The sequence below is a fragment of the Oryx dammah genome, unplaced genomic scaffold (assembly GCF_014754425.2).
Source record: "Oryx dammah isolate SB20612 unplaced genomic scaffold, SCBI_Odam_1.1 HiC_scaffold_28, whole genome shotgun sequence".
NCBI lineage: Eukaryota > Metazoa > Chordata > Mammalia > Artiodactyla > Bovidae > Oryx > Oryx dammah.
Window position 1 is genome coordinate 14,979,760 of NW_024070212.1, and position 16,125 is coordinate 14,995,884.

The window sequence follows — 16,125 nt, forward strand, 5'->3', positions numbered from 1 at the left end:
TGCGAAGCGCGGGCAGCAGGAGTGTATAAAGGCTTTTATTAAACAGGAAGCAGCGGATGGGAGAGCGAGCAAGACGCCCTTTCACTCCGCGTAGGTAGCATCATCGTTGCTGTCGCTGTAGGCGGAGGAGGAGAGCTCCTCGCGGGGTGTGCAGACCGGGCACCGCTGCCGCATGTCATTCCAGCACGAGCGGCAGTACACTGCCTCGCAGTTCGGTGTAGGGCATACGTAGGACTCGGGCGTCTCGGGTGCTTGGCACACCACGCATCGGCGGCGCAGCCAGGGGCGCAAGAGCGGGCAGCGGCGGTGCAGGATGTCAACCAGATGGCGGCGCTGTTGAGAGACGAGGCGGGTTTAGAGCCGGTTGGGGAGCACGCGAGAAAGATGAGGAGCTGCAGAGCAGCGCTTCTTTTTGGAGAAGCGCTTCTTATCTGAAGTCTCAAAACCTGACTATGCCCATATGTTGGAGGAAGCTGGATTTGGCAAAGAAGAGCCCTGGAGGGCAAGGGTTCTATGGAAGTCGGTCCTGGAGAGCCTCCCTCACTTCGTGGTGGAGAGTCAGAAGATGCAGCCGGTAATAGCAACAACCATCATCACATGTACTCTCCCGTAAATTGTAAATCGTCTTATTTGATTCTCACCGTGAGGCTGAGAAGCCAGTAGGGCAGATAAGACTATCACTACTGTGTTCTCCTGCTTTACAGATGAGAAAGCTGAATCTCATAAATGTTAAATTACTTTCCCAAAGGCACAGACTCAACAGTAAAACCTGTCTGGATCCACGTACCCTTATTCCAAATCACAAGCCTGGCTCATTATGCTCCCTCTGTCTCCCAGCCTCTCTCCACACGTTTTCCAGGAATTCTCAGGCCACCTTATCTGGTCACTCTTTGCTCAAGAAACTCCAGGGCTCCCACTGCCTGCCAAGCAAAGGCAGGACTCCTGGCCTTGGCCTTCTGAGCCTTCCACAATCTGGTCCCTTTCTAGCCTTTGCTCCAACTTACCTCTCCCTGAATTTTACATGTTCTGTGCCAGTTTCTCCTTAGACTTCAAGCCCTGGCACTTGGTTGGCATTTCCTTTGGACTCTGAATCCTTGCACATTCTGCTTCCTCAACTGGGAATGAATGCCCTTCACATTTCCATCTGCCCATCAAAATCCAGTTAACTCCATGATCTGGTCATGGAATCACTTTATGTTCATTTTGAGTGAGTTTCTTGGGAGATCTGGATCAAGACGATGGACTAGAAGGACATGGAGCTCACCTCCTCCCATAGTATCAGTATGTTCATCAGACATTCATCCAGCCTCTACTGCATGTCATGGGAGTTGGGGAGGTCTAGGAGCTTCCCTGGTGGCTCAGAGGGTAAAGTGTCTGCCTGCAATGCAGGAGACCTGGGTTCGATCCCTGGGTCAGGAAGATCTCCTGGAGAAGGAAATGGCAATCTACTCCAGTACTCTTGCCTGGAAAATCCCATGGACAGAGAAGCCTGGCAGACTACAGTCCATGGGATTGCAAAGAGTCGGACATGACTGAGTGACTTCACTTTCACTTTCTTTCACTTTCAGGAGCTGGAGGAAAAATTTAAGCAAACATGGTCTCTCACTTTTATGAGTGTTTCAGGTCTGATTAAATAAGAGTGGCTGCTCCTTGTGTTTTTAAATGATATTGGGCCCCGTACCAAGAAACTGTAAGTAAAGTAATTCAATTCAAACAATAACTGTAAGGCAGATCTCTTTTCAGCTGAAAAAACTGATGGCTTGGAGAGGTGATCATTTTCACACAATGACAACTAACACATATATAGAACTTGCTCTGTACCTGCACTGTGATTAAACGAAACTCATTTAATCCTTACTACAATAGATGGAGTAGTAAAGTCCATTTTACAGAAGGGAAAAACCAAGGCTCAGCATTTAAGTCAGTGGTCAAGATCACACAGTTGTCGCAGTAATAAGGGGAGGGGCCAGGATTCAAACCTATGCTCTCTAGGGATTTCCCTGGTGGTCCAGTGGCTAAGACTCCAAATGCAGGAGGCCTGGGTTCCATCCCTGGTCAGGGAACTAGATCCCACCGCTGCAACTAAGAGTTCACATACCGCAGCTAAAGATGCTGCATACCGCAACTAAGACCTGTCACAGCCAAATAAGTAAACATCCTTTTTAAAAAACAATATCTTTATATTAAAAAAATAAGCTCTCTGGCACCAGACCCTCATACCCGACCACCACTCTACTACTGATCTCTAGTGAGCAGGCCTCATAGATTCGTTCAACCTCCCCATTCTGCAGAGGGAAAAACTGAGGTCCAGTGAAGACCATGGCCAAGGTTACAAAGCTTACTGAGGGCATGTGGACTGGAGCCTGGGTCTGCTGACAGTATGCCCTTTCTGTATACCACACGCCTCTTCACGAGGCCGCCCCGATCCCCAGCCCACCTGAGTCCCCTCACCTATGTCACCTCCTCACACCCGCCACCCCCCCCCCCACCCCTCTGCTGAAACTGCACTGAGCTTCTAATCTGAAATCCTCTCAGAAGAACCTGTGGCTTTCCCTTGGGCCCCTTGTTTCTGATGAACCTGTTTTGCTTTTCTTTGACCCAACTATATCAAATCTGATTCCTCCTTTTTGCCTGCTTCCCTATGGTCCAGGTGGCTCAGTTGGTAAAGAATCCACCTGCAATGCAGGAGACCCTGGTTCGATTCCTGGGTCAGGAAAATTCCCTGGAGAAGGGGTAGGTTACCCAATCAAGTATTCTTGGGCTTCCCTTGTGGCTCAGATAGTAAAGAATCCGCCTGCAATGGAGGAGAGGAGACCTGGATTTGATCCCTGGGTTGGGAAGATCCCCTGGAGGAGGGCATGGCAACCCATTCCAGTATTCTTGCCTGGAGAATTCCATGTATAGAGCAGCCTGGCAGGCTACGGTCCATGGGGTTGCAAAGAGTCGGACATGGCTGAGCGACTAAGCACATCACAGCCCATGGTCCACTTAGGATCTCAGGCTGGGCTGAATCTGGGTGCAGATATGGACACAGCCTTGACCTCCAGGCACTGGATGACCAAGGCCTCTGCATGCATCCCATGAGAACTCACTGAGTGTCAGTAGACTTCGGACCTTGGTAGAGGCTGGATGGACTAAGGGGAGATGCCCCCCGCCCCACTCCAGTTCCTAGACCCAGAGGTGCAGGCCTGGACTTACCGGAGCCCTCTGCTGTCTTGCCCGCCTCACGATGGTAGCCCTCCTCAGCTGGGTGAAGGCTGCTCTCTTCCTCAAGAGATCATTGTAGAGGAACAGGATCCGCTTCTTCTCTCGCTGGGGCCAAGGAGACAGAATAGAGGAGGAAGACATCCCCCAAGGTGGGGCTGATGGGGAGCTGGGTGCAGGCTGGTGTGTGCGCACCTGAGGGTGGAGAGGCTGGGGGCACACCTTGGGGAAGTAGAAGGCTGCGATGACCCTCCGGAGCCGGTAGCCGAAAGCCTGGAGCAGGCAGAGGCATGTTAGGAGGCCACTCGGTAGAGCTGCTTTCAAATAGGCCCTGGTGCTCAGGGGCACGGGCTGGGGCAGGCAGGCTGCGGGAGGAGCCAGGCCTGTCAGGGGCGTGGCCCAGTCTGGCTGGCCGCAACTCTGCCCTGAACTCCCCATGTTCATGGGATGTGGGTTAGGTCTCTGATTACCGTATTATCTTCCTGCCTGCTCCTCACCCTGCAGAGCTGTGTTGTCAGTATTGTGGCCATTAGGCCCAGGAAGCTATTTGTTCAACATGGCACAGATGTAGAAATTTTCCATCATGGCAGAAAGTTCTACTGAACGGCATTGCTCCAGAGGGCTGGGACCTTGGGGAACCCTCTGGACTCCTCTGACCCAAACCTGTCATCCTCCAATCCTTCAAGCTTGACCTGATGTTTCCTACTCTGATTCTCTAATGCAAACACACCGACCCCCATTTCACCATAGCCAAGGCCCAGTCCCCTAATTCTTTGTCTTGGAAACACCCTGCCTGCCTCCTCTCCCCGGCCCCCAGCCTTCAATTCCTCTGATCCAAACTTTCAGCATCACTCACGCATGTTGTTTGAGTCCACCACCATCTCGGAGGAGGTGTTCAGGGCTCCGATGGTATTCCGAAGAAGCCGGGCAAGCATGGAGTCTCCCCCGACTTTCACTTCCAGTTTATGACTGCCTGATGCCAGGATAGGGGTCGTGGTGTGTGTGGGGAGTGGGGGAGTCAGGAGAGAGTTGGAGTTAAGGAGATGAGGCAGGATGGAGACTGAGTGGAGGGGAGAGGTCAAGGCATAGCAATACTTCTCAACTGCACAGGACTTTCCATCCCTTCACTGATTACTAATGCCTCCTTTTGACAGATACAAAGGGGAGTGGCAACTGAGGCTCCCAGTGACAGCTGTCAAGTTGCAGGGCTGATATTTGACCCTAGGTGGGCAGGTAGGGGCTGAGAAGCAGAAGGAAATGACAGAACTGGGGACTTCCTTTGTGGTCCAGTGGTTAAGAGTCTGCCTTCCAGTGCAGGGTTCCATCCCTGGTTGGGGACCTAGGCGCCCACATGCCGTGAAGTAACTAAGCCTGAGAGCCACAGCTACTGAGCCCGTGCTCTGGAAGCCCTGCGCCACAACTGGACAGAAGCCCATGAGCCACAACCAAGACCTAAGCAGCCAAATAAAATAAACTTTTTAAAAATTGGAAGAATTGGGGTGGGGTGGCTGCACAAGGGTGGGAGTTCTCCAGGGGGTGGTCTCCTTGGGCCTGGAGCCTGGAGTGGGGGCAGGGCTCACTGCGGAAGGAGTACTGCACGAAGGAGTGGTGGCGGATGGTGTCGAAGATGGAGTAGAGAGCCCAGTCCAGGCCACAGAGCAGCAGCAGCAGCAGCAGCACGGGCAGTGTCTCCACGAGCTCCCTGAACTGGCCAGGGAGCAGGAGGGGCGGAGCTGGGCAGTGCCACTGGTCCAGGCCTGGAGCCTCCTCTGAGCCCCCTCTGCCCTCCACCCCTCAGATCCCTGCCGCTAGTAGGATCTGGGGTCCTGCCCTCCGTGCCATCCTCACCACATTTCTCATTTCTGCGGTCTGGATCGTGGGGTCCCAGGGGAAGATGACGGTTTTCTTCTCGGCTTTGCGGAGTGGCAGCAGCGTCTGCTTGCCCTGGGAAAAATGTCCCCATGGTGAGAAACACTGAGCACCCTCGCCTCTTCCCTTCTGCCCTCCTGGAGCAGGAAGCCACCCAGGGAACAGGACAGGGCACTCCTGGGCAAGGCTGCACACACTCACTAGCTTCTTCCTGCGTTCATCAATCTGACAGAAGTAGGTGCTGATATAGATGTTGTCGAAGCGGATGTCCCCGTTATAGCTGTCCATGTAGGAGAAGCACCTGTGGATGAGGGTGTCTCCATTGCCTCCAGGTTTACCCACCCCCAACCATGGGCTTCCCTGCTGTGGTCAGTCAGCCGACCACCCAGCATGCACCAAGCCCCATCTATGTCCTCGGAGAAGAAAGCCCTGCCCTGCCCTCCAGCAGCCCCACAGTCCAGTGAAAACCATGCACGCACATTCTGCTGAGACACAACAGAGTGGGGGGGGTGTGTGTAAGTGCATGTGTGTGCCTGGGAGCCTAGGGGAAGCCTTCCCAGGCATGGAACTTTCAGGAAGAATATCAAGCAGAGGAAACATTAGGAGCAAAGGAGGGAGACAAGGAAAATCCCTCAAGGATGCAGAAATCGCCCGATCCACTGACTCCCACGTCCACCTTGCACGCCCCTGTCTCTTGGCTGAGCCCTCAAAACATCTCCTGGGAGCTCACTTGAAGCAAAACTCATTTCAACCATCATTTCCCTTCTCCTCTGATACACCCCTGAGTAAAGCGATGTTTTCTGTGTGAGCGTGTGTGCACACGCAAACGTAGCTTTTCTGTGTATCTCTCAAAGTCCCACATAACGCTTCAGTTTCCTGAGGAAAAATGTTAATTGTTGGAAATGTGTTTAAAACTGTAAAAGTACATTAAATAAGCTCTGTAAACTGTGAAACATGATTTCCAATGCTATTGGTTCTGGGACCCTGTAAAAATCCACATCTTTGCCTTTCAGATAGAAATGTCTGTAAGTGCAAAGAAAGACTGTGAGCGCCCCCTTGTGGGGAGCCCTACCACTGCTGGGTCTGGGCCTGCGGAGCCGGGTGTGCGCCCCTCCCCAGCTCAGACCCTTCAATGAGTGACCTCACCCAGGTTGAAAGACTGGAAGTGGCTTTTGACTCTGTACCTCCTTCCTTCCCTCCGCAAGCCGGCTCTGCACCTTCCCCCACCTCCCTCCATTTCAGGCCAACTTCCTGCCACGCCCCCACCCCCACCTCCGTTCCAGCCTGGCTCCCTAACCTCTGACCCACCTTGGCCTCCCTGCCTCCACACTGCTCCAGTACAGCTGCAACCTTGCCACTGGGGGGCAGTTCAGGGCCCTCCTGCAGGGATTTCCAGACTCTTCTGACTATGCCGGGTCCTCAACCACAGCCTCAGCCTCTGCCTTCCACATCCCATAAATGCTGGATTCCTGACCCAAGAGAATACTTTCCCTCTCCTTGGCTGTGGCTCCCCACCTGCAGCCTTTTGAAGCTCAGTTATGGCCCTTTCAGCGGCACTTCCTCAGTTCCCATATCTGTCCATCGTACAGCCTCTGAATCATCTCTGTCTTGTGGACGCCTCTCCTACCTCCCCTCAACCATGAGCGTCTTGAGGGCAGAACTATGGCTCATTCATCTCTGTCCTCCCACAGGGCTCTGGACACACACAAACACTCACTTGCAGTCTAGGCCCCACGGACAGGGGCAGAAGGAGCAAGAGCCCCTGTGGCCACCCTGGTCCAGCCCCTGCCCATCTCAGGCATGTGGGGCTAGAGACAGGAAACAGAGGGTCCAGAGGTCGGTAGGGAAGCAGAGTGAGGCCCAGGGCAGCCCAGCTGGACGCCAGGCTGGGTGGGGTTGAGGACTTTGGTCCAAATGGAGGGAAAGTAGCTGCCAACACAGCAGGCGGGAGAAAATGAAAGCAGAATTGGACGATAAAAATGGCACAAAGTCAGAGCCAAGGGGAATATGAAGGGCAAGAAAAAAAATCAAAAGTCAAAGCTAAAAGTTAAAAAAAAAAAAAAAGTCAGCGTTGGGATAAAGGCCGGAAGGAGGTAGATAAATGAAGACGATCGCCCTTTTAAGGTGGTGGGAACATGGGGTAACGTTTCTTCTGACAAAATGTCCACATTTCCTTTAACTTTGTGTAAACAACGAACCCAGCTTTGTAAAAAGGCAAAGTCAAAGGCGAAGAGCGTTCAGATTCAGTCGGAGGGGGACTCTGCAGCTCCATTCCTAGGCCCTCCCTCAGGGCGCGGCCGGCAGGAGGCCGGGCTCGGGCAGAGGTTGAGGACTCACGCGTGGAGAACCAGCAGGAAGGTGCAGGAGAGCAGCACGTGCAGCAGCCCCAGGGTCCACTCGAGCTGGGCCTCCTGGCGCCTCACGTAGTCCCGCACCTCGGTGCTCACGTGTTTCCAGCTCGTGTTGAGGCCCAGCACCCCAGCCCGCCTCTCCTCCTGGTGGACGGCACAGGCGCCGCCTCAGAGGTCCAGACCCAGCTTCCCAGGCCGGCTGTGGCTTCCCCCCCGCCGGGGTGCTTCCTCGTGCTCTCCTCCTCCCAGGAACTTCAGGGGGACCTCTGCCTTCTGTTCGCCACCCTCCTTGACACCGTCTTGCTCCTCTGCAGCTCTGTGAGCTGACGCCCTCTCACACCTGGCTGCCCCTTCCCACAGGCTGGACACCCTCCCCACCCGTCACCCAGCGCCTTCACCACTCCCCACCTCGTCCCCTCCCTGGCCAGCCACCTCTCCTGGGTCCTCGCCCAGCTCTTGCTCTGCATCCTGTGCCTGTGGCCTCCTCCTCCCACTCCCTACCTCCCCCCACCTCACACTGCCCGTCTCTTGCCTTGAGGTTAATAGTCGCTGAAAACTCGCCCTCCAGGCCATGAATAGACTGGTTGAGGGAGTCATAGGTCTGCCCAAAGTTGCCTTCCACGGGGATGCGGCTGCGGCACCAAACTTCCATCACTGGTGGGCAGTGGGGCCCGGTCAGGGGCCTCCCTGTGCCCGGCCTCCAGTGCTCCCTTTCCGTGATCCTCTGTTTTTGTCTCTCTGCCCGTGACTTTCTTTCTTTCCTTTCATTTTTTGGTGTGACTTACGGAATCTTAGTTCAGAGGCCAGGGATTGAACCTTGGCTCTTGGCAGTGACAGCTCAGAGTCCTAACTGTTGAAGTCTTAACAACGGGACTAAAAGAGAATTCCCTGCCCATGGCTTTCTACCACCTTGAGTTTTTCCCTTCTTCACTCCCCTTGGATTCTTCCCCCCATTTTTTTCACCTGTCTGTAACCGTACCAAACACTAATTATGATAGCCAACACTTAACAGAGCAGTTCCTCTGTGTGCTGGCTCTGTTAGTTGCTTTACATGTATTATCTCCTTAAATCCTCAAGACCCCTAATGGGCTAACTACTATCATGATGCCCATCTTTCAGATGAAGAGACAAAGCAGGAACTTACCTGAGTCACAAATCTGGTCAGCTGGAGGTGCTGGGCCCTAAGGATGCCGTGTCCTCAGAGCCCAAAGCCTCCCCTCCTGACTGCCTTCCTGCCCGACACCTTCCCAGGGTCCCCCAGGACTCAGATCCCTAGCCCTGGTGCTCCCCACCCTCCTGCCTGTGTGCTCACACTTGGCAATGCTGCAGAAGAACTTGAACTTCATGGGCAGGCAGAGTAGGTGGTTGAGGAGGGGCACCCAGATGCGCTGCATACACACTCCATGCTTCTGGTCAAACCAGCGGCGGCAGCTGAACACGGCCTCGTTCACCACATCTGCAGGAAGGCCCAGCGGGGGTCTGAGGTCCCCAGCCCCTGAGCCGACGCCCGGGCCCCTGCCCTGCCCAGGGACCCCCGCTCACGGGAGCAGCGCAGCTTAGTCTTCAGCTCATACATCTTCTGTGTAGAGAGGTGGTGTCTGAAGGCTGAGGCAGCGGGGGCCTCCTCACCCGGGGCTGTCTCTGAGCCCTCGGCATCCTTGGGTGAGAATCCGCTCTCACTGTTCACCTGGGCATCCAGTTCCTCAAAGGAGTTGGTGATGTTCTGGGTCTCAGCTTTCAGCGACTCTTTGCTGCTCTGGGGTTGGAGGCAGGAAAGGAGTCAGGCATGGCAACTTGGAGCTTCTGTGCCCGACAGCCTGTCTGTCCCCAGCAGCCCAGCCTCGGGCTCTTACGTCCAGCTATAAGGAGCCGAGGCCTGGAGATGGGCTCTCATCTCAGACTCTCCACTGTTTGTAGTCCTTGGGAGCCCTCTCCTCTCCCCAGGTGCCGCTGTTCCACTTACCTCCCAGGCTCCCAGCCCCTCCCAAGGCCTCCCACTCCAGATCCTTGCTAGTCAAGGAAGGTTCCCCAGGTCCTCGACTTTACCCCTCATTGCTCCTCAGGCCACTGTGCCATCTGCACTGTCCCAACTCCGAAGCCCCGAGGTTCTTGTGTCCCCAACTCCTCAACTTTCCAACTTTTCCAGGCCCCAATCTTCAGTTTTCCAGTACCCTATTCCCTCATCCCCCGACCCTCAAAGTTTCCCAACTCCTCAAGGCCAGGGCCCCCAGTTTCCTGACATCCTAGCTCAGTCGCCCAGAGCACTACCTCCTTGGGTGTTTGGGAATGTGTGTGGGATATGCCCCAGGGGCCAGGGGGTAGGAGCTCTTCTGCCATTTGGTGCCCAGAGACCAGGGCAATGTTTGGGAACAGTTCTGCCCAAATGCCAGTACCACTCGCCCTGTTGTGAAACTATATGTCCAGGATCCCAGCTCTCAGCTCAGGTCCTCTAGGCCCTGTGGGGAGAGGGACCCCTAGACCCTGCCGGTGTAGGGTCCTGACCAGCAAGTCCTTGAACACTGCCCGCAGGGGGGCTGTGGAGATACGCCAAGCTGTGCGGGTGTTGTTGATCTGCAGCTCCACGGTGCAGCCAAGCGATGCTATCACCTCGTTGAGGTTGTGCCGCAGGTTGGCCACTGGTCCTGGGGGAAGATGTCCTGGTAGATTACCTCCTTCTAGAGCCAATTAACTTTCTCCGTCCCATCCCGAGCTCCCACTCTGCGGGCGGTGACCACCTTCTAGAACTGTACATTGATGGGGCCCAGAAGCTGGTGAGAGGTCATCTCATTCAACCCCTGATTTTTATTTTTTTTGTAAATGAAAGAGGCTCAGACACTCAGAGGAACTCTCTCAGGGGACACACAAGTCAAAACAGCTGGGATTAGACCCCCCCCCCACTCTTTGTTCTTCACCAAGCCTGGCTCTGAATGGATAGCCCACCCAGAGTCACTGCTTCAGGGTCACTAACTGGTACCTAGGGGAACACACTCACCCTCATAGATGGCGGCCAAGGCATATCCCAGTACAAAGAGCCTGCCCTCTTTGCCCAGCATCTTGGGTATTAGCAGAAGGCTGGCACAGCGAATGTGAGGCGAGGTCCCCCAGCCTACGACCCCCAAGCCTATCAGGAGAGCCCAGCAAGTGGTGAGACAGAGTAAGGAAGCTGCCTCTCTCACCAAGTTTAACAGAGCACCCACCTCCCACAACTCCTTTCTAGAACCATCACCGTACTGCCCTTGTCCCATTCACTCTGGCTCTGATAGGCCTTCAGGCCACTCCTGCATTCATCCATCAAACAGCCATTTATAGAGTTCGACTGTGTGCCAGCCTCCGGAAGGGCTTGGAGAGGAGGCCAGAGATTGAAAAGCCAGGGTCAGTGATTGACTTGGTGCATATATACGAGTGTGTGTGTTTGTGTTAGGGAAGGGGGCCAGCACTTTCCCTTTCCAGGCTGGACTCACAGGTATCCTGGGTACTGAGGGGGCAGAGAGAGCAAGAGGTGAATTCTGGAAATAGGCATTGGTGCTCAGAGCAGTCGGAAGAGAGGTCACAGCCACCCCGATATCCCCTGCTCTCTGACACCTACAGCTCCGTCCCTAATTTTAGCCTTTAGTCGTGTACCTCCTGGTGTGTTTTAGCAGCTTCACATGTGTCTCCCTGTGGTCTCTGCAGGGAGACAGTGAGCTCCTTGAAGCTCATAATCCAGGGAGAGAGACAGACGGGTAAACAGATGACTACAACACCAAGTGCTAAGTGCACAGGGAGGCGCTTATGGAGAGCTGTGGGAGCCCGGGAGGGAGCAGGCATTTCTGTGGGGAGGGGTGGGGCTGGGAAGGCTGGACAAAGGCGGCGATGTGACAGCTGGGCCTGAGCAATGAGTAAGTGTTGTGAGGCATTCCAAGCCAAAGGAGTAGCATAAACTGGTCAGGGAACCCAGAGGATTCCTGTGTGGATGGAGTGTTCTCCCAAAGATGGCCAAGGCAGATCCCTAGTCCGTACCCTTCTCTCCATCTGCTCTGCCCTCATGGAGTCCCCAGCGTCTCTCATGGGAGCTGCCTCGTCCCTTACTTCCTCTCTTGCTAACCTAGATATCAATTTTCTTTAGGCGGCCAGAGTGATCTTACAAAAACAAAAATCTCGGATCATGGTCCCTGTTCTGCTTGAAACCATGCAATGACTTCCCATCTCTGCTTGGGATCAAATCTGGACTCCTCTAACACGATCACCAGACTCTCGTGATCTGGCCCCTTCCCACCTTCTGAGGTGATCTCATCCTATTCAGCCCCTCGCCCACCACGTCTGCCCACACTGGCCGTGTTGCTGTTTCTGGAACTTGCCAAGCTCGCGCGTCCTCCCAGGCCTTGGCCCAGCTGTTCCGTGCCAGGAGCTCTCCTCCCCTGGTCTTCACCTGGCGGCTCTACCTTGCCATACAGGTTTGCTGCAAACCCTGTCAGTGGCACCTCATGGTCTGTTCTCCCTTCTTCCTTGCTAACACAACTTGGGTTTTGTTCCAGGGCAATGGCCTGTCCCTACCCTGGCCCTGGGGGTAAATCTGGATCCGTCTAACCCAAGCATGCTATAGTAGGACATCGAAAGGGAGGTGATTCTGTGGTCTTGGCCTTTTGGCCAAGGCTCAAGCTGAGGACGATAGTTGACAAATAGTCGCCCTACTTTCTGAGGGTGATTGTTGACCGAGAGCTGCTCTACCTTCTAAAGAGAGCCTCATGGAGTTTGCTATCTGGGCATTCCCCAAAGAGCAAAAGTGGTGTCTCAGCCCTCTACCCCAACCAGCCTAGACAAAGACAGGGCCAGAAATCGGAATTATCTGGAAGTGGAGGGAAGTGGTTAGAGCAGGCAGATATAGGAGGAGAGGCTGTGGGGAGGATGGGTGTTCACTTCCCCATGGCAAGTGACAGACTCCAAGAGCACCCTTCTGAGGCTGGTGTTGCAAGAAGGGGAACCCGGCTGACCCCTCCCAACTGGACACCCGCTGAGCTGCAGAGCCTGGCAGGGCCACCCCAGGGCTGCCCCAGAGCAGAGAAAGGGAGGAGCGTTCACAGACGAGGCCAGCAGGGCCTCCCAGGAGTACGGGGGAAGCAGGCACACGGAGCGTGGTACTTCTCATCATGATAGGGGAGGGCCGACTTCAAGGGGGCCTGTGTTCCCCGTTTGGGAGGGCAAGGACGTTTCCTTTGGGACAAGCATACATATAGAGGGCTTGTTAAGTCGCCTCCGTCATCCAGACTCTTTGCGACCCCCATGGACTGTAGCCCTCCAGGCTCCTCTGTCCATGGTATTCTGCAGGCATAAATACTGGAATGGGTTGCTGTGCCCTCCTCTAGGGGATCTTCCCAACCCAGGGATCGAAACTGCTACGTCTCCTGCGTTGGCAAGTGTGTTCTTTACCACTAGCGCCACCTGGGAAATAGAGAGGGCAGCAGGCCTCAAAGCCATCTGTGTGGGTCCCGTCTCAGAGGGCTGCCAGTTTAGGAGGAGGCAACCAAAAATAAGAGTCTGCAGGTGGCCTGTAGGACCTACAGGGAGCTTCGTTCAAGGTCAGTCAAATAGAACTGCCCTCAGCAGGAAACTGGGCCCCGCGCGGTGCACACAGAGCCTCCAGCCAGACCATGAACAGGGCCCCCTGAGACGACCAGGGTGTGAGGGAGTGCAGCACAGAGGCGGGGGAATTCTAACAGTATCGATGACTTCAGACTTTTGTCCCTTTTCCTCTAATTCTTCTAATCCCCTTTCTGACATCAGAAGAGCCAGAAAGGGAAGGAAGTGGAGAAAAAAAGTGAGTGAGCAGGCTGTGCCTCTTGTCCGCCGAAGGACCCCACTCCACGGATCAGGCCTGCGCTTCGGGGCAAGGGCGTGGTCAGCAGGGAAGATGTTTGAGAACGACATGAGATTGAAATCTTGACGTAAGAATGGACTGGACTGGACCTTTTAAGCCCCGAAAATAGTCATAATTACTGAAGCAAGACTGGATCTTCTAGATTTAAATCACCAGAAAGCTAAGGGTCTGTGTGAGAGGTCATCAGTGGGGAGAAACGTTGGAAAACAGTGGTCAGAGAGAAAGTAGTTTCCTGTCGGAGCCGCATCGAGGCGGTTGATTCCGTGAGCTGAGGATGATGCCGCGTCCGTGCCCCTTGCCTGGGAGAGGGTTAGAAAGGACACGTGCTGCAGTTCGGACCAAAGAGGTGTGGGGGAAGTCGGCCGGGGGGTTACAGGAAGCTCTTTGTTCTCATAGGAGACGCGGGGAAGGAATGCGCTCATCTTTTGAGATTGTCATTTGAGATTGTCACGTGGGGACGTGGCGTCTGGATTTGCTGCAGCCATTTTGCGACCTGAAGAGGGATGATCTACCGGCCAAAAATGGCAGAGAAAAAAGTCAAGAGGAAGCTTGGTCCTTGGTGGGTTTACTGAGCTGCCGAATCATCCAAATTCCAAAACTACTTTACCTTGAAAGTTGTTAAATGAGATGATCAATTTCCTCTATGGTTAAACCACTTTTAGGTGGGTTTTCTGCTCCTGTGGCTCAACACGTCTTGATGCAAGGCCTCCCTTCACATGTCACGTTTTCTAAGAAGCCTTCCCTGACTACTCCCAGCTAGCTCCCAATCCCTTTCTATCACATCCCCTTGGTTTACGTTCTTCATACCACTTGTAACCATCCACAATGCTCTTGTTATTTCTTCATTTATTGTCTAACTCTTTCCACTGGAATGTAAACTTGAAAGAGAATGTAAACTCTGAAAAAACTGGGTGTGTGGTGGGGAAGAGTTAAAAATCATTGAGAGGTACAAGCCTCCAGTTATATAATAAATAAGTCAGAGATATATAACAAGGAATTTGGTCAAGAGGATATATGGCCAATATTTTATAATAAGTTTAAATGGAGTATAATCTATAAGGATACTGAATCAAAATGTTGTACACCTGAAACTAATATAACAGTTCAAATTAACTGTACTTCAATTAAAAACAACATGTTCAATAATATTGTAAAAACGTTGTACAGGGGAAAATGGTTCTTAGACTTATTGTGGTGATCATTTTATAATGTATGCAGGTGTCAAATCACTATATCGTACACCTGAAATTAACATAATATTGTATATCAACTATATGTCAATTTAAAAAAATCATTATAAATTTATAGCAGTCACTGCACATACATAATAGACACACATGTAAGCACTATATACCATGATGTATGTATGTGTATGTAATGCATGTTATATATATTATAAACTCTAGGGGACTAAAATGTAAAAAGTGAGCTGAGGGCTTGTCAACCTTGTTCACTGCTGAATGAATCCTCAGCAGGTGCTCAGTTAGTGCTAAATGAATGAGTGAATGAATGAATTGAATTTATCAGAAGCAGGAGGAAGCAAGATCAGAGAGGTCAGGGGAGATGGGGATTATGAATGGTTTTTGGGGTTTATCATGGGGGTTAATCTCTGGAGGAGGAAATGGCAACCCACTCCAGTATTCTTGCCTGGTGAATCCCATGGACAGAGAAGCCTGGCAGGCTACAGTCTGTGGGGTTATGAAGAGTCGGACATGACTGATCACACACATAGCGGTTAATAGGGAGTCCCTCAGACTGGGGAGACTCTTGCGGGCAAGGACTGTGTCTTCTGTAGACTGGGGGCTCTTCCCTCTCATCTCCCCTCAAAGCCCAAGATGAGGCTGAAATTACAAGGGACATTTGGGAACAGAAGAAACAAGAGGAGATTCCTTCCTGGGCACCCAGGGCTGTACTGCATCCCAGCTCTTAGCCCAGCACTAACCCACCAAGCTGTATAACGTCACCATCTTCTGATCTTCATAGATGTTCATAGGGTTCACCAGAAGCTGAAAGAGACCTAAAGATACAGGGTTCAGCCAAAGGTCAAAAGATGCGCCCCACCTCTGACCTCTGCTCGGTACTCACCTATGGCCAGGAGTCCTCCGGTGCCTGCCCCCAGCAGGAAAGCGCTGATGGGAAACTCACCCGGCTGGCGCCAGAGGAATTGGTTACAGGATCTGGGCAGCCCCCAGTTCAGGAACCCCTGCACCGCTGAGGGGTCAAACGGTTTAGCCCAGCAGGGCCAACATACCACTCTTCTGGCTGGGACATGGTTCATTAGGATTAGGGGTGGCAGAGAGGTAGAGGCTGGGGGAACCTGGATGAGAGTGGCCAGAACACAAGGGACCCTGGGGAAGTGAGGCAGACACGAGGGAGGGAAGAAGAAAGGGCTAGGCCAGCAGAGGGTGCTGGATGAGAGGGGTGGAGGCTGGGGTCCCCAAAAGTGGGGGAAGGGGCAGGAGTCCTGGAGGAGAGACTGGGTGAGAGGAGTGAGGGCCAGGAGTTGCTGGAAGTCACTGGGAAGGGTCAGGGTCTCTGGTGACTGACTCACTGGTGTGGGGTAGTTTCCTTTGCCCTTTTGCTCCATTCTGATGAGGTCTGATGGCCATGAGTCTGCTATGGGGAAGTCTCTCGCATTCCAGAAAGCTCCTCGAGGATGTCTTTGGATCAGAGGTTCGGCTTCTGTCTCCGCCTCACCCACAGCCTGTCTGAGGGCTGTGTCTTTTAATCCCTCAGCTGTGAAATGTGGAGGTTAGAGACCTACCTATCCCTTTGCAACTAGATAAAGAATTCCAAGACACACACGGTAAAAGCCCTCCGGAACCTTAGAACATGGTGAGAAATTCT

General features: G+C 53.3%; 1 protein-coding gene across 2 annotated transcripts; it reads right to left on the bottom strand.

Moving 5' to 3' along the window:
- Positions 1-36: 36 nt before the first annotated feature.
- On the bottom strand, positions 37-15,887 carry DCST1 (DC-STAMP domain containing 1). 2 transcript variants are annotated; one of them, XM_040230361.1, is made up of 16 exons: positions 15,830-15,887; positions 15,364-15,489; positions 15,221-15,295; positions 10,417-10,545; positions 9,927-10,066; positions 8,967-9,180; positions 8,737-8,880; positions 7,957-8,078; positions 7,411-7,568; positions 5,275-5,374; positions 5,053-5,148; positions 4,785-4,911; positions 4,061-4,177; positions 3,427-3,569; positions 3,199-3,312; positions 37-333 (listed from the first exon to the last, which is right to left on the bottom strand). In XM_040230361.1, the coding sequence occupies exons 1-16, from the start codon at positions 15,885-15,887 to the stop codon at positions 82-84; spliced, it is 2,115 nt and encodes a 704-aa protein (XP_040086295.1). In that variant the 3' UTR covers positions 37-81. The 2 variants fall into 2 exon arrangements, with proteins under 2 accessions (XP_040086295.1, XP_040086296.1); XM_040230362.1 differs by lacking the exon at positions 15,221-15,295.
- Positions 15,888-16,125: the final 238 nt, after the last annotated feature.